The 21968-nt window shown below is 41.9% G+C and overlaps 1 protein-coding gene across 2 annotated transcripts in view; it reads right to left on the bottom strand.

The window, feature by feature from the left end:
• LOC108709224 (protein eva-1 homolog C) overlaps positions 1-17646 on the bottom strand; it is a 51701-nt gene extending 34055 nt beyond the window's left edge. For both annotated transcript variants that reach the window (XM_018248875.2, XM_041583399.1), the window contains exon 1: positions 17096-17646. In XM_018248875.2, the coding sequence (XP_018104364.1) occupies positions 17096-17207 (112 nt within the window). In that variant the 5' untranslated portion in view covers positions 17208-17646. The remainder of the gene's footprint in view (positions 1-17095) is intronic.
• Between the last annotated feature and the right edge of the window lie 4322 nt (positions 17647-21968).

Raw genomic sequence — 21968 nt, 5'->3', positions numbered from 1 at the left:
CAGTCAGGAAGCTATTTCTCTCCTATATTTATTATTTAGCATTAGTAAATGTTACTGCACATGAATATGTTTTTTGGCAAATAAATAAATTACCACTTCAAGAAGACACTTGGATGCATGGTGCAAGTCCATTTCCTTTTGGGTATGACTACATGCAATAAACTGTATTTCCCTCATCTGAATTTTTTACTGTGATACCAAAATTTTAGGGGTTCATGTTAATCCTGGGGGGACACATGTCAGTATAGGACTCACCCAACAATGAATACAGATTAGATGGACACAAATTTGGTATCAGGTAGCAAGAGGGCAGCAACCACACCCAGAGAACACAGCGCCATATGTATTATATAGTGAATAAAGTACCCCCTATTGTAAAATATAAGGATATTAGAAGTTACCGAGGAGTTTCATGACCATATAAAAGCACGAGGGCGAAGGCCGAGTGTTTTAAAACAGGTCATGGAACTCCGAGGTGACTTCTCATATACTCTTATTTTCTAACAAGAGGTACTTTATTTAATATAATACACAACTTTAAGTGAGTCATGTGACCAAAATGACATCACTGATGAGATCACTAGTCACCGTTTATAAGTATATAATTTACAAGATATTCATGGCTTTTGTGTATTATATAGGCATCTGAAGGCCTCTATATAGGGTGGCAGCCTTGGGAGCAGCAGAAATCTGGTGGTAGAGCTGATGTGATTGGTAAATCCGCAACAGTTTATGGGGAGGTGCCAATTAGATCAGAAAGGTGGCGGATGAGGGGAGCAGTGCCTAGAACCCTGTGACTTTGTTGACAAGATAGGAAGGATTGTGCAAATTGCAGGATATGAACCTATAGACTAGTCTAGACCAGACCCAAATTGTGGGACAGGTTCTTCTAAGGGGCCAGTCTGAAGGTTTGAAGGAAATTGGGGGAAATACTCTCATAGGAAGCCCTACATACACAGCTTGAAGGTTATTTAAGGTGAATATTTGCTGCCCTAGATATTTGTAAAACTGGCTGAACACAATTGTGTTTTTATATGTCTGCAACCTTTCTATCTCTAAGGGGGGGGGGGGTCCTGAACAGGTGATGGACCTCAAAAGGGTCTTGAATGAAAAAATATCAAAAACCTGAAGGCGTTGCCATTGGAAAGCAACTTGGCAATACAACATATACAATGTTCTGATTAAATAAATACCAGAGAGAATATTATGGCAAAGTAGTTACTTTACAGACATCTCACTCATCCCGCTCCACTAAGCAAAATGATACAAATATTGGAAGAATTCCATGTATGTACAGGAGGTTTGAAACCTAGTCCCAACCTTCCAGATTATACCCTGCCTATATGCGCCTGGGCCAAGTAATGAATCCACAGTCACGTTAGACTTCTCTGCCTTTGTATATGCAATTCTTGAATGGCTGTAGGAATTTGTTCCTGCATAATTTTACATCAATTTAAAGAAATATAAAGAAACCTGTTACTTACTTATCATGCATATGCTAATCAGTATATTAGCTGAAAACATTCAACATAAACATGTGGCCCCTAATTAAAATATAAGTCCATTCATGCAAATGAGGTATTGTGCTTGAATCCCCAGGAATGAAATTAGGGAATCATGGCCTTGATATAAACAAATTCCTAATGTCAAGTCTCTTAGCAACTAGGGATGGGCGAGCCTATTAGCAACCCATCAACAATACCAAGTACTCCCATCCGCCGCCATTCCAATGAATACGTTGCTCTTATTTGCTGTCATTTCTTAAGGGATTTGGCAGGAGTATTTGCTTAATAAACCTCCCACAAAGTGATATAATTCAGGCCTAGAGGATTAATAAGTATGAGTCACGACACATCGTATTGAAACAAACAAGTGTAACAGCCACCCCAGTGAGTTCTTAGTAATAAAATGTATGTTTGTGCCTATACCTGTTATACTGAGCCCAAATAGTCCCAAATAGTGCACCTACAGCAGGGATTTACTCAGCATGCCTTATTAAGTAGAACACATTTGCACTGATTTACATTAATAAAATGACAACAGTAAAAGCTTGTGGTGGGGGAAAATACGGTTAGCTTCTGTAAAGAGTAAAGGAAAGAAAACTATCCGAGAATTGAAGATTTTATAAATCTATAATTACATTTATAAGAGAAATGAGAAAAAAAGAAGGATGGGAAAAAAAAGAGTAGGACCAAGAGCGTCCACTGATAACAAGAATAACAAATAAAAAAAAGAAACAAATACATAAAGTATTGTAGAAGTGATACCTATATTGGCGAACAATTAACTTTTTGCTTTTATTGTTAGCCAATATAGGTATCACTTCTACAATACTTTTTGTATTTGTTTCTTTTTTTATTTGTTATTTTTGCTACTGGCTAACACGGTACCACAGTTTTTGTTTGGTGCACTAATAACAAGGAAACAGTAAAAGCGCCCTGGGTACCAGTACGAAAGAGGGGGGTGTTTGGATGAGTTTCTTACGTAATGCCTGTAAAGTATATTTATCAGAATAGAGGAGATACACTAATTGAGATTCTCATGAAAATCCACATAAAACTCTGACCGATAAACTAGAGTTTCCAGGGTTATTTTCTTGGCCCTATGTTAATAACCCTGTAGTAAAGGAGCGCTAAACTACACATACAATAAAGGAGAACTAAACCCACTTAGCAAACACAGGACCCCTACACGGGCCCCTACAACTGTAGAAACTTACTACCAGTTGCCAATTACCAGAAACCTAAGGGCTCTTACTGACGAGCGGTTGAAGCTGCGCTCCCCTGCGTTCCGTTTTTCTGCGTTCAGCCGCAGGGGAGCGCAGGAATAGACGCATTTAGCTTTTTTCAATGGGGCTGTACTCACACAGGCGCGTGTAGGCACCGAACGCAGGTTGAGACACAACATGCTGCATTTTTCCTGCATTCGGCGCCTACACGCGCCTGTGTGAGTACAGCCCCATTGAAAAAAGCTAAATGCGTCTATTCCTGCGCTCCCCTGCGGCTGAAAGCAGAAAAACGGAATGCAGGGGAGCGCAGCTACAACCGCTCGTCAGTAAGAGCCCTAAAAGGTCAACTCTGGCTAATGGTTCCAATGGGAGCCCAGGGCAGTGGGAATGGTGAGCAAGGTTTGGGACACTGATATGGGCCCCAGTCTTGTCAGTCTTCCCTAGGCATTTTTGCAGTGGAATTTGCAATTGCCATCTTTGGTCACTTTCCTTTCTATGATCCAATTGCTGAAAATAAATATGTTCAGTAGAAGTGACCTGGTTCTGGCTTCTAGTGGACATACTTTTGGCCAGAAATTGGTGCCAAGGACCAAGGGAGGGATGCAGCCATCAACTCTTAAGTACAGTTCTATCTTAAAGAAACAGTGTAATAATAAAACTGGGTAAAAAATAGGCTGTGCATAATAAAAAATGCTTCCAATAGACCTATATTTAGGTAGTCAAAAATAGAATTTATGAGGGTAATGTTGAGTGATGGGCGCATCTAACCCGGTTTGCTTTGCTGATAATTCGCAAAAAATTCGCCAAATGCATTGAAGTCTATGGGTGACAATTTTTGATGTAACAATGTTTTCCAGAGATTACTTGCCAGCTGTAGAGCAGTTTTATTGTGGGCGATGAGCCTCCACATGTGCCATAGGGGCTGCCCCATACAAAATAGTTTTTGGGGCCCCCGTCCACCCCAGCCCGCAAGCTCCACCCCAGACCCCACCTAACCCAACTCCACAGTTAAAAGACCACACAGACAACAGCGCTAAAAACGGTAAACCGACCCTCACGTAAGTTATAAAAAGCCATTGATGGTCAGGGCCCCCTTATAAGTAAAAATAAAAACTGAGGTGCCAGGGAACCCCATTTAAAAAAAAATTGGTCAGGGCCCCCCTACAAGTTAAAAAAAAGAATTGGTGACCAGGGCCCCCTTATAAGTAAAAAAAAAAACATTGGCGCCAGGCCCCCCCATAAAAGTTTTTTAAAAACCATTGGTGATCAGGGCCCTCCATAAGTAAAAAAATGTTGATGCCAGGCCTCCCATAAAAGTTTTTTTAAAAAAATATTGGCACCAGGCCCCCCCCCTTACAAGTTAAAAAGAAACATTGGGGCCCCAGAGAATATTTTTTAAAAAAACATTGGTGGCAGGGGCTTATAGAGTGTTAAAATAACACGTTGGCGGCCAGGGGTTTAATAAAATAAAAAAACACACATTGGTGTTCAGTAGAACTGAACTCGTGGCTTCAGGACTTCAAATTTGGCTCCTTTCATGAGTTCGGGTCTTTTCGTGGCTTTGGGATTTCAACTTCGGCGATTCTGGACTTCAACGGTTTGGGACTACAGCAGATGCGGCACGGCTTTGGCGCAGTCAAGGGGGCCAGCTATTTTGAAAATATTGGGCCCTTTAGGCCCGGGCCCGGTACAGCAGTACTCCCCGTGCTCCCTAGATGGGGCCCTGACATAGCCTAAAGGCTGAGTGAATGGATGCAAAACATTACGGAACTTCTTCCTTTGCAGCTCTCTAACCTGACAGTGAATCAAGGGGAGCCACATGGGCACACACAGGCTGATCGGATTCAAATGAATGGAGCAGGGGCACTGAGCAGATACCACCCTTAAGGCCCCCATACACGGGCCGATAAAAGCTGCCGACAGACCGAGTTGGCAGCTTATTGGCCCGTGTGTGGCCCCATCCGACAGGCTTCCCTGATTGATATCTGGCCGAAAGTCTGCAGGTTAAAAAATCCCGTCGGATCGCGGCTGCATCTGTGTGATCCGACCATCCATTTCGGATGCATTATGATCCGATCGTTGGGCCCCAGATATCACCCACTTCAATGTGGGCATTTCGGGGAGAGATCCACTCTTTTGGCGACACCACCAAAAGAGCGGATTTCTACGTCTATGGCCACCATTAGAGTCTGGCATTGTGCTATAATCCCAAAATGATATGCTTGGTTGGGGTGGAGCCTATTGTTATCAGTGGGCGTGACTGGCTAAAGAGAGCTGTATATCAGCTTCATTACACTGTAATCTAACCACAGATTTGGATGGGTTAAAAAGAGGAGCTCTCAGCACCTCTCTGTCAGCCTCCTATTTCCAATACACTTGTGTTCATTAAATTAATACAACACTAGCAATATGCCAATGCTAATGATGAGCAGCTAAACAGAGGTGAGGCTAAACAATGGAAACACTGCTGACTTATTTTAATCTTCCCTCCCTCCTCTTATCACCATTGCTGCCTCCCTTTCCTTCCTTCTTCTCTTTCATTTCCCACACTCAATCATGTCTTTCTACTTCCTCTCTTCCTTATAACAAGAACGTGTTCCGGTCACTCCTAATCCCTCAGACACTGCTATGTCTATATGACGATTTGTTATGTTGACCAAAAATCAGGCAAATTTCTATCAGAAAGATTAAAAAATGCTGTCGGGCGTGAACCGAAACTACTCCCTGATGTGGCCCTACAGAAACAGCTAAACAGGGGTCTATAAACTGCCAACTTCATCTGTAGGGGCAATTTATTATAGCAACACTTTGCCAGTGTTTATGCCTTTCTATTCAGGCCTCTCCTATTCATATTCCAGTTTCTTATTCAAATCAGTGAATGGTTGCTAGGGGAATTCGGACTCTAGCAACCAGATTGCAGAAACTGGAAAGCTGCTGAATCAAAAACTAAATAACCCAATCAACTAGCAGTTAGGCAGGTTAAAAAAAGTTAAAAGGTTGAACTTGATGGACATGTGTCTTTTTTCAACCTAACTTACTATGTGACTATGTTACTATGTAATTGCAAATTTTCTCAGAATATCACTCGCTACTTTATTTTAAAGGTGAACAACCCCTTCAAGTGCAAACAGACAGTGACTGCCAAAGGAAATCTGATATAGAATGCAAAAGGAAGCGCACACATAGAGTAGTATTGTCTCAATTAAGATAAGTAATTAAGCCCATAGAGTGATGGCCAAACATTCTTATATTAGCATGAGGTTACAATAGTACTTTTACTGTTACTTTTATTCCTTATATATCTATTCAGGCCTCCTCATATATATGCTAAATTGCCAAACTGGAGAATTGATGAATACATATGCTGTGCTTTGTACCACATCACAAGTAATTGTTGTATATTTATACATAGACATATATCGTATATATCTCGTGAGGCAACTTCGGAAAACGAAGCGCCGCGTGTGTCATAACGCAGGCGACTCTCATTACAGCCGGCGCAAGAGAAGAGGTTCGGGGAGCTAAATCTCCCCGAATCGCCTGGTGTGGACTAAGCCTTAAACTGGACACAGCTCGAGGGCTAAAAGGCTGTGGGTAGCAGGAGCTGCAGTTGAACATCACATGGATGTGTTTAAATTAAAGTGCTAAAATGCTACTGACTAGGCCACCTGTTTTGACACAGTGATCGGCCAATCGCTAAATTATAGCCCAACCCCTGACATCACAACCCATCCCCCCACAACCCCGCCCCCATTGTGCAATGGCTCCGCTCCATGCCCGGATTCACCTGGGCCAAAAGGTGGCAACCCTACTACTGACACTGTCAGGTGGGTGCCCATATTCATCCATGGAAGTGATCAGCCACCTGCTAGCAATTCTTAGTGAATCGTGCCATCATTTTTGGGCTACTTTAACACTTAAAATAAGGTGTTTTTAAAATAAAAGGATAATATATATGTTTTAAGTTAATATGTCTATTGCTTCCTAATCAGGAAACAATTGCAACACTTTTTAGCTATATGTGCCCCTCCATTCAAAAATGATTAAAAGGAAACAGATTCTATATAAAAAAGAAAAAAGTCAACTAAACAATAGTTGGTGCCTGCCAGTGACTCACAGTATAGGTGAATTGGCTGCAGCTGGAAAATTATTTAATTATTTGTAGAACAGATGTAAGATTCTAAGAAACCTTCTTCCATAGTTACTCCCCTCCTGTCAGGCTTTGGGATAAGGAACAATAATGAATTAAAAGCATAGGAAATAAAAATAATCATTACATGTCAGCAAACCCTGGCTAAAGAACATTCATAATTGTGAACAACAGTCCAATGTAAAAAGAGTTTTGGAGCAATATAACCATGATAAAAGTTCCTGGGAGTGCCAAATAAGGGCTGTGAGTGTGATTGGCTGGTAGCTTCTGTGCTGATTGTGAGCCTATAGGAGGCTCTGTTTGGCAGTATATCTTGTTTTTATTCAACCAAAACTTGCCACAAAGCCATGAATCTGAAAATAAGCACCTGCTTTGGGGACACTGGGAGCAACATCCAGGGGGTTGGAGAGCAAAATGTTGCTTACGAGCCACTGGTTGGAGACCACTGCTATAGAGAGTTAACAATAGATATTGCCTTCCACTCCTGTCTGTACTATTAGAATAACTTATTTGTGCTGCAGACAAAAGAGAGTGAATCTGAGCCCCAGTTTGAACAGTTCCTGCTGGAGTTTTATACGTCCCTCAGTATTAAAATAACTATTGGAGCTTTAAACTGGTGCAATCCGAAATGTGCCAAAATCTCTTATCTGATAGAGAAATGTCATTGGGACAATGAGAGGCAGCGGGAAAGGAATTTCTCTGTTTCACTTCCAAACGTCTCCTAATGATGGTATCTGGCATTCCTGCTACATTTTCTGCCCCTGCACAATCTGTCTCACATCATGTAAATCCCAATTGCAAACCAGTTGTGCAACGCCGGCCTGAAGACCGATGAATGTTCTACAGAAGCCAGGAGGCTTTGGGCCTATTCAGCACACACCTAATGGGCTCATCACTCAGTAAGTGCATTCCGGCTTCTTGGCAAGGAAAATCGAGGGCGATGGGTTTAAAAATCAACATCCCAAAGACCCGAGTTATTATCAGGGATTTATTTAGATAATGCACCATTCCCTCCAACAAATGCATTTGAGATGCAGTTAGCAGTTCTGCAACAATGTTTGCTCTATAAACTCTTATATAGATAATAATATAAATGAAAGGGGACCCGTCACCCTAGAAAATGATTCCAAATCCTATTTTATCACATTAGTCAAGCAAAATTAACTTTAATTACACTATATAAATTATTTGAATCTTGTTTACTTTTGTCTGGGAATTCATAATTATAGCAAGGAGGCAGGAGCCATTTTGTGGACACTGTTATTAAGACAAGCTTTGCATCATCTCAGAATCTTGTTTGTGCACCAGAATGGGGGACCTGATGTCCATCCCCATGCCCTGGTTACACAATTAAAAGGTAAAGAGAGTGGGGGGGATTTGGGAGAGCAGTAGGGTTGCCACCGTTCCGGTTTTGACCCGGACAGCTCGGTATTTTGAGGGGCTGCCCGTGTCCATACTTCCTGCCCGGTTTCCAAATAAGGAAAACCGGGCGGGATTCCCTTGATTGACACGGTGATCGGCCAATCGATGATCGCCGCGTCATAGCCCCGCCCCCACCCAGTCTCAGCCAGACATAAAGGTGGCAACCCTAGAGTGCAGTGACATCTAGGAAGTGCTGAATGGAAAGTGAAAGTAATTGTCTGCCCTGCCTAAGGCAAAGAGGAGGGGCAGGCGATATTTGATTGACAGTTGAGATTTTTAAACGAGTTTACAACAATTATAATAAAAAAAAGAATTTGGATTTCATGTTTAATTTAAAAAGGACCTTTATTATACAGCTTTTTATGTCTGGGTGACAGGTCCCCTTTAAATAGAATATTTATATTTTGAGGCACTTGTTTGGCATTTTCATTTAATTTTCAGTGGAATAACAAACGCTTGCGGGGCCACTGAGAAATGTTTTATAAACATATACAGGTATGGGATCCGTTATCTGGAAACCCGTTACCCCGAAAGTTCCGAATTATGGAATGCCCGTCTCCCATAGACTCCATTTTAATTTTACATGATTCTCTAGTAGACAAGGTATGAATATCCAAATTAAGGAAGGATCTGTTATCTGGAAAACCCCAGGTCCCGAGTATTCTGGATAACAGGTCCCGTACCTGTACTGAAACTGCACTAAGTCAGGGCAATTGACATCCCTGGAACCTCAGCAGTCAAACGGTCTACTGCCTCCATTGTTATCCCGGCCCCTTATTTAATGTTAAGTTTGTATTTTTGTAATGGAATGATAAAGATCTGAATACATACAGTCATTTTGCTTTGCATTCCATAGTTTATATGAAGGTGCTAGTGACTTGCAGTTTCAGTCTTGTCTAAGCATCCACTGTTCCTAAGCTTTCTGCATCTAACCATACTTACCATTGGCCATAACCCCCCTGCTGTGTTACTGTAAATGGTAATTTCATGAAAAGCAAAAAGGAACTAAACACCAAGAGGTGCAAAATGTGTAACTTGATACCCACTTAATGCACACCACCCACCATCCACTTATCGCACACTGCTGCAGCTGGGCATCGGGCATGGGGAAAGTATTGGGTGATACGGACATTTTCCACTGGTGGAGAACTTGCAACATTAGGGGGCACATTTACTATTGGTCGAATATCGAGGGTTAATTAACCCTCTGTATTCGACTATCGAAGTTAAATCCTTCGACTTCGAATATCGAAGTTGAAGGATTTACCGCAATTCGTTTGATCGAACGATCGAAGGATTTTAATTCATCGATCGAACGAATATCCTTCGATCCCTAATTGCTAGGAAAGCCTATGGGGACCTTCCCCATAGGCTAACATTGTACTTCGGTAGGTTTTAGGTGGCAAAGTAGGTGGTCGAAGTTTTTTTTAAAGAGACAGTACTTTGACTATCAAATGGTCGAATAGTCAAACGATTTTTACTTCGAATCGTTCGATTCAAAGTGGAAGGTCGAAGTAGCCAATTCGATGGTCGAAGTAGCCAAAAAAACCTTCGAAATTCAACATTTTTTTTATTCTAATCCTTCACTCGAGTTTAGTTAATGTGCCCCATGGTGTAAGCCTTATGATTTTAGTGCTTTTTGCTGCCAAAAGACAAATGTTCCTTTTTCTCCTCCTGTCTGCAGCCAATAGATAGGGACATATTCCTTGTGTCTGTAAGCACTAGTTAGCAGCTATATGGGGTCATGTAGTTACACGGCCAAAGTTTGTATCAGTTCAGTAACCCATAGTAACTAACTAACAGTATTTACTGCTGTAATAAAATAAGAACAATAAAAAAAGTATCTTGTCAAATAAAAAGCACTATGACTAAGTGCTAAGATGCACAAAATGCGTGAGACAATAGAGATGATGTTAAAATAGTTTTTTTTTATACTTATTTTTGCCATCACCAATAGGGAAACCCTAACTTGCTCTTTTGATGTTCAAGTTTTAGGGCAGAGACACACATTCAGATTCGGGGAGATTAGTCGCCCAGCGACAAATGTCACCTTCTTCGGGGGCGACTAATCTCCCCGAACTGCCTCCCGCCGGCTTGAATGCAAATCATTTTTCGAAGTCGCCAAAGTTGCCTAACGAGGAAACTTCGGAAAACGAAACGCTCCAAATGCCATCCTGCCGGCGATTTTGATTCTAGCTGGCAGGAGGCAGTTCGGGGAGATTAGTCGTCCCGAAGAAGAGAAGATTTATTATTTATTTAATCTCTCCGAATCTGAGCGTGTGTCTCTGCCCTTAGGACAGACATCATGAAGTAGGTCTCTTCCAAAACCCTTCTCAGATTTTGCTGGTTTCCTGGTAGCGTAGGCGTCCGTATAAAAAAATACACATGAAATGCAACCCTAATCCGTGCTTACTGGAACTGGATGAATTAGTCACAGTATCTGCACTTATAACAAAAGCCTTCTGGAGGATCCGCTGAACTGAAAGTACAGAAACATAAATTAAACAGCAGTTAAATAGGGAGTGGGTCAGATTCGTCTGCTGCTATTATCCCACCTATGTTAGGCTTACTTAGCAGATCTGGACCAAGAGCCAAATCACGTGATTACTTCTTCCCAGAACTGTGGGAAACGTCTCCTTTGATGACGGTTTGAGAGGAATTGTTATCAGTTTAAATATGAGGCTATTAAATGGTTGTGTTTATTCAAGGATACCGCAGGTGTCAGCGCAGATCAATGGAGTGCCGCTGTATACAGGTGAGGGTGCAGACTGGTGATGCCAATGTTTAATGATCATTCAATACAAACGTTTTAGGTAGGAAACGTTATAACCTTGCAGATGTACAGCCTGCAGCATTCTATCCTGCAATAACCTTAAATTGGCTGTAAACGGGCTGATAAAACTACAGATCATGTATGGGGCCCCATGACAGGCTTTCCCAATCGATATCTGGCCGAAAGTCTGCCAGATGCCGATCGGACGGGACTAAAAATCCCATCGGATCTCGGACAGCATCTGTTCATTGATGCAGTCCCGTGATCCAACCACCCGTTTACCCTTCGTTATGATCCGATCGATGGGACCTAGGGCCCACGATCGGATCAGCTTGATATTGACATATCGGGGAGATATACGCTCATTTGGAGACATTGTCAAAAGAGAGGATCTCTCAGTGTATGGCCACCTTTAGAACTACATGCAAGTTACAACTTTTACCATTTAATTAATTATTCAGTATTGCCCTCCTGAAAATATGTGGCGTCTTAGGCTATTATTTAAAGGGGTGGATCTTTTTCTTCTGATTCTTTCCTGCATACAAATAGTAGTCACTGACCCCATCTAAAATACAAAAGCTCTGTAAGGCTTCAAAAGAATAGTCATCACTCCTCTTTATATTTCGACCTTCCCCTATCCATATTCCAGTCTATCATGCAAATCAATGCATGGTTGTTAGGTGAATTTGGACCCTAGCAACCAAATGGCTGAAATTGCAAACTGGAGAGCTGCTGAATAAAAAGCAAAATATCTCAAAAACAACACATAATAAAAAATTAAAGCCTATTGCAAATTCTCCCAGAATATCACTTTCTACATCATAATAAAAGTTAGCTCAAAGGTGAACAACCCCTTTAAGGAAAGAAGTGTGTGTGTGTGTGACCTGCTGGTCTGGTATGAGTATTTCTGTTCCAAAAACGAACAAATAAAAAAACAAAAAATACAAAAGTATTGTAGAACTGATAACTACTGTATATTAGCTAACAATACAAATACATTACTAGCTTACAGAGCACCAAGGCCCCTTTGTCAGGCAAAACACAAATGAGAGCTGCAAAGGCACAGCATATATTTTATTATACACATATACACTGTGCCTTTCCAACTCTCATTTGTATTTTGCCTGACGAAGGGTCTTTGGTGCTCTGTAAGCTAGTAATGTTTTTTTTTAATTATTAGCCAATATAGGTATCACTTCTACAATTGTTTGTTCTTCTTTTTGTTTATTTGACATTTTTGCTACTGGCTAACACCGTACCACAGTTTTTGTTTTGTGGTGTTCCAAAAAACTAAGTTACAGAGAATTAGAAATATGGGTTAAATGGCACATCCCTAAAATCTAACATGAAGAATATTTCTCATGCTCTTCTAGCCAGGGGGCGGAATAAACAAGTGGAATAAACATCCTAAATTAGAAACTACTGGTGGAAGACTGAAAACAGAACTAGAACGAAAGCCAACGAAAGCCTGAACTCTCTTAAACCTAAACCTTGTTATAGTTGGATCTTTCTATAACATTCTCTCCTATGCCTTACATTATACCTGCCAACATTCCCCAAACTCAGGACACTTTATGCAACATAAATAATGACCATGCCCAGACCTGACCCTGATCATCAGTCCCGAACCCCTCTACATAAGGGTATGCTGGTCCACAAGGGGGGGGGCAGATCTGCCTAAACAGCAACAGTAGAGAAGTAGAAGTACAGGTATGGGATCAAGTACAAGCTACTGTTTTATAATTACAGAGAAAAAGGAAATCATTTTTAAAAATTTGGATTATTTGGATAAAATGGAGTCTATGGGAGACAGCCATTCTGTAATTCAGAGCTTTCTGGATATCGGGTTTCCGGATAAGGAAAAGCCATTTTGTTGTGGATTGGTTATTATATTATCACCCTATAACTATACAAAGGGTGTTCACAGATTTATGTTTAAACACAGAATTAAACATCTTTTAAAAGGGAAGTAAACCCAGACCATGGTATTTTAACCACTAGCCTCCCTGCCTCCTCCCCAAATTCATCAACTATAGCACAAAAGTGAAGGGTCCCCTACCAGGAGCAGGCACAGAACTTGGGAGCAGAAGTGATGCATCCAATGACCACGTACACAGGGTCCCTACCATTTATTATTAATATAAATTTTCCATTTGAAAATGACTAAATATAACCAAAATATAAATTAAAGAATACATAAATATTTGCAGTTCTCCCTTGTATAAAAATAAAATTCCATAACTGCCACATAATGTGACATCAAGCAAGTCAGGGGCCCAGAATACCAGAGGATCTTCCAGCATCCCAACCAAAAGGAAATGTTCATCAGCCCTTCTTTATTTTTAACATAGCTCTATACATTTAGCAGAGTATACACTTCTGTTGTGAAAGTGGGCCCTGAATATCAGTTTCTATGATGGGCCCTAAAAAGCCCAATCCATCTGGTCAAGTATGGGGCTCCACTGTTCCATATGGCAAATGTGGCCATGAAGTGGGGATGGGGAGGGACCATGAAGAGAGTGTCTGTGATGTGAATCATGATGTAAATGAGTGGGAGTTATAGTGTCACCATAGTGTCTCTGGACTAGAGTGGAGGCTGGGAAAGGGAGGCATGGCTGGAGGACTAGATAATACAATTTTACCATCAAGTACATTGCCAGTACATTTGTAATTTCATCTATATCCTTGGCTAGTGTTTTACTACATATTTAGGGTGGTGGCAGATGTGGCTACTCGGGGAGATATGTCACCCAGCAACAAATCCCATCTTCTTCGGGCGACTAAGCTCCCCTAAATGCCTTCCTGCTGGCTAGAATGTAAATCGATGGCGGGATGGCACTTGGAACGATTCGTTTTCCAAAGTCGCCCGAAGTTGCCTCACGAGATTAGTCGCCCGAAGAAGAGTCGATTTGTCGCTGAGAGAATAATCTCACCATTAGGGGCCAGAGGCCAGAGAAGGTCTCTGTGCTTGATGTGGTGCTGAAGGAGATCATGGTTAGTGGAAACAAGACATGTCTTAAGCTGGCCAAACATGGTAGGTCACCAAACAAGCAGATCCAAATGTTTAGACTTGAAAGCAAAGAAGCCCCAAAATGGAACTGTCTAGTCTTCTCATTCAATATCTGAACGAGCCACTAAATAAGTATAACAAGATTTAGGGTAAGAAAGAGCTTTGCCCTGAGGTTATTATTATTACAGGGACCCACCGCTTGAAAAGGAAAGATGGTGATAAAAATATAAAGAATAAATTTTATTGTGTACCAACTTTTAGATATTTTATGTGCATATGTTAACAGCATCCAGCATGTGGGCCACCAGCAGTTACTTCAACTACAAGGAGTTGCAGTGTTGGATAACCTGCCTGGGGGCCCCCATATCCTTAACTGCAGGCCCTGGTCTAAGTCATTCCTGGTCTCTGGCTGCGAGTGTGAGAACTTCTATCTGCAATGGAGACGAAGGCCACAGAGGGCAAATGTTACGTTGCTTTGTGCATTCTCTCACAGCAGGCATGGAAGCGATTATAGGAAGCCCTGAGATGTCTTGTGAGGGATCAGCATACACTCCCAATTGCTCAGGGAGATATCTGAGCTCAGGGAATGCATGGAGCGGAAAAAATAAATCAATGACCCAAGAAAGAATTCTTCATTCCAAACTAAAGTAACAGAGAAACAGAGCAGAACAGAAATGGGCAAACACATATCCCAAGAACCATGCAGAATGACTTAAATGTGTCCAATAAAGCTCCCCCTTAGGCTCTACCTTACTACTAGCCATTCCCCTTTTAGTTCTATGAACCCCTACTCCTGCACTTCCAGGCACTGCACACACCTTCACCTGAGCTGACTGACAATTTACAGTTCCAAGTTTTGTCCTTTGTTGAGTACAGTTGAGGCAGCTTACACCAATGCCTTCTCCTGGGGGAGCAAGATAGGTGAGGGCAGTGGGAATAAGCAAGGGCCCAATTTGTCCTGTCAGAAAATGTTATATGTGATGCCTCCCTCTATAGCATAAGGAGGGGTCATTGGCTGCCCCAGGGCTCAGGGTTACAAGAGCCAGCAACCCTTTTGGAGTGCCCTCATTTGGTGCACAAGCAGATTAGTACTATTGGTAAAGTTGAATATTGAGAATTAGGCTTGTCAAATCCGTAGTCGCCCAATTCCACTTTTTACCTGCCCTTGGCACCCTGGCACAATGACTAGTACAGAGGGCAGCAATTAGCACAAAGCTGGAAATATTAATAAAGAACCAACCAACCCAGCATTGCTGCCAAGTTCTGTGCCAACCTGCTCCAGACCATTGTGCGTCCTGATAAAGACCCCCAAATTAACTGATTGTAATTAAACTGAACATCGTGATCCAAATACATCAGAATTAAAGTAAAACCTCTTTTCTGATGCTAAACACCCTAGCAGTACAAAAGGCTATAGGCTATTGTGTCTGTCTGTAATAGTTATCCATGGTACGGCTACCTAAAATCTTATAAGGTCTATGTAATGCACCTGTGCCAGATGTATGTGGATGTAGCAGAATGTGCCCTAATACACATTTTGATATAGGTACACTTACAGTCTATGGAGGCACAGTTTTCATGTAGTAATAGTGTTGTTTCTATTCCCCAGATACCCCAGAATGGTGAGCCTGCCAGCCACTCACCTCACAATCCAATGCTTCGATTTATGGGCAATTACAACTTTGTGCCTCTAGTAACAAACAGCCCAGACCAGAGTGGGTTTTATACAGATTAGCTGTTTAGGATGCCATTACTGTGATGGCCAAGAGTGCTTTAAAGGAGAATTCAACCCCCCCCAACTAATAAAAACCCCTACCAGCTACCCACCATAGTCCCCCCTCCCTGGTCCCCCCCCCTGCACAGGTGTTAACACCTGTAAATGCCCCTAAGCCTGTAATTACCTCTCGTTGCAGTCAGCGCAGCGGAGCTCACGGGCGCCATCTTAAACTCTTCCGTAAGTGCAGTATCGGGGCATGCACAGTTGGAGCAGTCTTCCGCCAAAAGCGCCAGAAGAAGACCCAATGATTACCGAAGCACCGGAAGATGGTGCCCGTGAGCTCCGATGCGCTGACTCTGCAACAAGGGGTAATTACAGGCTCTGAGGTATTTACAGGTGTTAACAACTAGAAAAACACAAATCACCCCACTGTCCCTTTGTTTTTATCCTTCTGATTCAAGCAGTCTGACTGCTGTCAGTATTCAAAATTTCACAATATCAGGAAGGATAGAAAAGAACCCCCACTTGATCAGTGTTAGACTAAGGCAGTCACAATGTAATTTAATACACTTATTTAATGTCAGTTAAGTTGTAAGCACTTCGATAAACACCACTAATTAGTGCATAAAGTTGAATATATCACTTAGTAATAAGTTATAAAGTGCTGTGCAATAAGTTATAAAGTGCAGTGCAATAAGTTAATGATAAAGAGCTCTGAAATCCAACGGATCTATATTACCATAAACCATAATTTCGGACAGAACCCCTTCACACAGATTTATAACAACTGTGCGGAGGGGGGGAGCAGGGAGGGGGGACTATGGAGGGTAGGGGTTTTTATTAATTGGGGGGTTGAATTCCCCTTTAATAACATCACAGCCAAGCAACTGACAACATTATGTTTATTAAAAATATATGGAATGGACCCTCTGCATTTCAGATGTGACATAATACCTTGCACAATGCAGGAATTAGATACTGGCACTGTTGTCATCTGACCTGGCTCACCAGCACCAGCTGGGCTTCATGGTAAGGGACATATATATAAAGAGCAATTTATACTCCATCTAATTTAAGTCCATCCTGCAGTCCTCCAGCTGTTGTTGAACTGAATCTGCAACAGTGACCCTCTGGGATAGTTCAACAGGGCAGGAGACCTACAGGTGGAACATCATGCCTCAAACAGGGGACCCAACAATATAAATATAATTGAGGGGTGCACAGGTGGCAGAGTGAAATTAGAGCATCAAATCTGGCTCCCACTATGGGTACAGGGGGTATTGTTTCCTGCTTACCTGAGAATTCAGTCAGTGCAGAGAGCTCTTTAGTCCAGAGGAGGAGGAGAATGCAGTACAGAAGGTTTGTGCCAATCACCTGTCTCCCTTTGCGCCCATCTCGCTGGACCATGATGCGGACCTTGCACTCACATGATCCCCAGCCTGTTGCTTAAATCCACCGAGAAGCACATTAGCAGCAGCAGCAGCATGTCTCATCAGCTCGCCCTGCCCAGCCTGGCTGCCAGATCCCTAGAGTCTAGGGTTGCCACCTGGCCGGTAAAAATTATAATTGATGCCAATGTTATTAATAGGAAAAAACAACAAGAATATAGGAAGGTCTGTATTTTTTTCCAGAAAAGGTGACAACCCTGCCGGAGTCACAATACTATAAACACAGGTGACTGTTGAGTCACAATACTACTGCCCCTGGCACTTACAGGGTTACCCGTTGCATTCCAACAGCTGGATTCCCTCTATAGCAGAGACCCTGGAAAGAGCACTCTATGGGCAGCTATGTGACTTGTACTCAGCTCCTGATCAGCACTCAGTGCCATGATCACTGGCAATACACACAAGCTCCTTCCCTGCCCCACAAGCACGTGGAATGTTTGGGAAAGTAGCTGCAACACGCCCCCTTCCAGCACTGCGTTTCTTATCTCTGGAACCTTAGCAACGAGCGCCACCTGTTGGTCACAGATTCAAAAACGTCTCTAAAGCAGCGAAGAGGGCTGACTGCTCTAAATTCTGCTCAGTGAGTGACGTAGAGTAGAGACCCAGGAAAACTTTAATTGGGGTTGCATGGGCCACATTAGGACTAGATTCCAGCAGAAGGACAGCATAAATAATCAATATCAACCTGTGGCCATTTGGCTGTTGTTAAAGTACAAGTCCCAGCAATAAGAAGCACTGTAAGATTTCTGTGGGTGCTGGGAGTTGTACTTCAGCATCAACTGAATTTGCCCCAGGTTTTGTCACTGCTTTAATTTAAATAATGAACACTGATTGATAGCAGTTGAATTAAAGTTCTCAGATCTCAAAAAAGTAAAAACTCACCAATTGCGGGAAGAGGTCCGGGTGCACGGCCCTGAACCTTCTGAGGGAGCGAATAACCGTATGAAAAAAGGAGCAGGCACTGCCAAAGAGCAATCTTCCAGACAGACTTGTAAGATAATTTGATTTATTTAGGTACAAAATGATACAGCCTTACGCATTTCGTATCATTTAGACACTTAATCATAGGCCTATGATTAAGTGTCTGAATGATACGAAACGCATAAGACTATATCCTTGTGTTTACTAAATAAATTACCAAATTATCTTATGTCTGTCTGGAATATTGGCCTTTGCAAGTGCCTGCTCCTTTTGTCCCTGCTTTAGTTTAGATGACCCAGCTTAAGTGATGAGCTTTTGATGTGGAATCTCATGATAGGGACTCTGGTTTGATTTCCTGTGGCAATTCCATGGAACCCTGGACAAGTCACTTAATTGTCCAGGTCCCAACATGCTTAGTATGCCTATAATGGCTGCCTTGCTTGCTTTAAAGCACTTTGAGTCACACCAGATTAATGAGCTATATAAAAATAATTTCCCTATTCCCTTTATGCCGGGGCACCTTAGAATTGAAGGAGGCCACAGGAAGGTGGCTAGACAGCCTTGTGCATAATCTATTTGCAATAGATTATGTAGTATAAAAAGGGTAAATTTCTCTTTTGAAAGGTATATAAAACTTTACAAATCCCACCATGAAAACCATGGGACCATAGACCTGTTATATCAAGTACACAGCCTACAGCATCTTATAATAGCCGCTCTGACATTTAAAGCCTAATTATGAGAATATTAGACTAAAAGTCAACTGGATGTTCCTTTATATATATAGTCAGACTGTGGTGTGGAGGGCCCATTGCAATATCAAGGCCCCTCTCTCCCAACGTTTACCCTTCCACCCTATTACCTCCCGTCATACCTTCTTCCTCAACTCACTGCTGTGATTGGGTGAGAGGGAGCAGCGGATGAGTGTCCACAGTGCCATGGGGAGCAGGACTGGGTCAGCTGGGGGCCCATAAAGGATTTTTCCAATGTCCCGCTGGCCCAGTTTGACCCTGTATATAGTCATATATATTTATATTTATATCCTTGTAGTATTTTGTAGATGTCCTCAAAGCACCTTTGCAACTGGTCTTCATTTGTTACAATGTTTTTCTACAGTCGCGTAACTAGAGTGCGCAGGGCCCCCTGCCAAAAAATCTTCAGAGGGGCCCATCGCACTCAGATCCCCATCCTCACGCCCACTCCCCATCTGTACCCCACCCACTCCCTGCCCAGACACTGCCCACTCTCTGCCCAGACCACACCCAGACTCCGCCCACTCCCCGGTCTGTGCCGACATGCTCTGCTTCCCCGCTGCAGGTACAAGCGCGGCTGGGGGGAGTTCTTTTAACTTTAACTTTTACAGTTAACTTCAACTTGGCATTTAGAATTTTATCTGGTTGCTGTTGGTTAGTGCCTTGGAAACCAGCAAGTAATAGTAAAGCCCAAATTCAAGTGCTATTTTTATACGTTCACTTGTTCAGCTTCCATTCTTACATCTAAATCACTGCCTACCATTTGAATGGCAGATTTAGGAGACACAGTTAGGTCTACGGCACATACCCCAGATTGCTTGTGCATTTATAAATAAATAATTTGAATTTAATTACACTGTCCATTTGCAGGGTGAGCTTATTTTATGCACTGATCAACTGACGGCATTCTGTTGGATATCTATCACTCATATATAACTAAAGACACGGAATATTTGTGCATACAAGACTTTTAGGGGCAGATTTATCAAGGGTGGAACTGAAAATTCGAAAAGGAAATTCGAATTTTCGAGTTTTTTTTATGGTCAAAACTGTCAAATTCTACTAGGGAGTTATTCAAATTCAATTTGAGTTTTCGGGTCGATCCTATTCACCTGAGTTTAAAAAATTTGATTTTTATAATAAATTTCTAGTTCATGGGAGTTTATGGGAGTTTTAAAAAACTCACACTGGGGCGACTAATCTTCCTGAATCTGCTCGTGTGGCCAGACCCTTAAAGTGAAATAGCCAGCTCTTTTCAGTTTTTCACTCTACTGCGCGAGTGAACCAACATGAAGAAGGAAGGAGCAGGAAGAAGATTGCTTTGTGGTGTTTGCTGACTGGAGAACTGGCATGGGTATCAGGTAAGTGAATACAATCACTGTGTGCCTAGCATTTTGCATCCCCCATTGATTTAGACCTTCCCTCTACTTTAAGGAATACTATTTCTCATTCATAAGAACTTCCAGTTAATGCATGGCACTAAATCCACCTCCCCAAAAGTAAAAATCCTGTAGCGATAGAAACAATGCTTTTCAGAGGATATCTTGGACCACTGAATTCCAAACACCTTTGCAAATATAGCTTAAATCTCTGCTATAAAGTTAGACACAACTGCTCAATATTATCACATACTGTTTTCAATCACAAATATACTTTTTTTTATATAATGACAGTGTCTTTTTAGTTAAAACAACAGTAGAGAAAGAGGGGCCACGACACACACTCACATTTATTTGCTTTTGGTTGACTTTCATCAAAGGATGCAAAATCCTCATAGTCATAGTAGTCTTCATACATGTAGGAATGTCGGACATCATTGCATTGTGAGCAGAACTAGTATTTGATATTACCAACTGTGTGCATTTGAGTAGGAGTTACAGCTTAGCAGCTACTTTCATTGATGTAAGCACATGCTATATAAGCTGCTTTCTATTTTAACAGCAGAGGATAGCAATCCATCCCCTTACAGCCGGTTGTTCTGCCCCCAGTATAGCTAGTAGATAAGGATCTGAAGAAAACATGAGATTAGCTCATTAAAGGACAGGACACACTACAAATGTAAATATTTTGAGTCTAATAACATGGTGTGTAATTTTTAAATTAACATTTTTAACAAAATCTCCAAACATTTACTTGAAGTGAAACAGGGCTGGAACTAGGGGTAGGCAGAAGAAGACCTGCCTTAGGGCTGAACTCCACGGCACGATGAGGACCAATTCGTTGCATGGCGATGACACTCATGCGACGTGTCAGACATGCAAAATATAATGGGACTGATCAAGAAATTGCAGATACATACTACACGCAATATGAAGATGCATTGTGCGGCGTGTCGTGGCGGATACATGTAGTTTGTACCTGTGATTTCTCAATCAGTCCCATTATATTCTGTACCGCCGAAATTGGCCAGAGAAATGTCAAATTACTATTCTTTGCTCACTAACTGAATTCTCTAAGCCGGGGAACACTGAACTGAAAGGTTAGGAAGGGGTGATCACCAACACTTGACTATCTATCTACATAAATTACATTTGCATATTCCACTCTAAGGGCTGAATAGATAAAATGGGTGATTTGATTACTACAACGCAGTGTATGCAAAATGCAATTTTGGAAACAATTGCCAGGGTGCCCACAGCAACATAGGGTGCTCTGGGCACCCTAGAGTTGCTGTGTGGTTTGGAGGTGGCGATAGATGCAGGATTTCCCTCAGTGGACTGCATCAGTAGAGGCAACTGTGCTCAATTTGGAATAAAAGGCGGGAGGAAGGCAGTGGCTCTTGTCGTAGGGAACAGGAAAAGGAGAGCAAAGGGGGGAATGAGGGACACAGATTGACAAGTAGGGTTGTCAACTGTGCAGTATTTTACCGGTAAAAATTATGCTAGACCCCAATGTTATTAATAGGGTAAAAAAGTTAACCTTTTGATAGGGTTGCCTCCTTTTCTGGAAAAAAGTACTGGCAAAGTATATATATAATATTTTCACAACAATTTGGACTCCAGGTCCAGGAGCACTAGGGTTGGTGTCTTTTTTTTTGAAAAATTACC

Source organism: Xenopus laevis, chromosome 2S, assembly GCF_017654675.1.
Source record: "Xenopus laevis strain J_2021 chromosome 2S, Xenopus_laevis_v10.1, whole genome shotgun sequence".
NCBI classification, from domain to species: Eukaryota; Metazoa; Chordata; class Amphibia; order Anura; family Pipidae; genus Xenopus; species Xenopus laevis.
The sequence above is the reverse complement of the archived record's forward strand: the minus strand, read 5'-3'. Positions and strand labels throughout refer to the sequence as shown.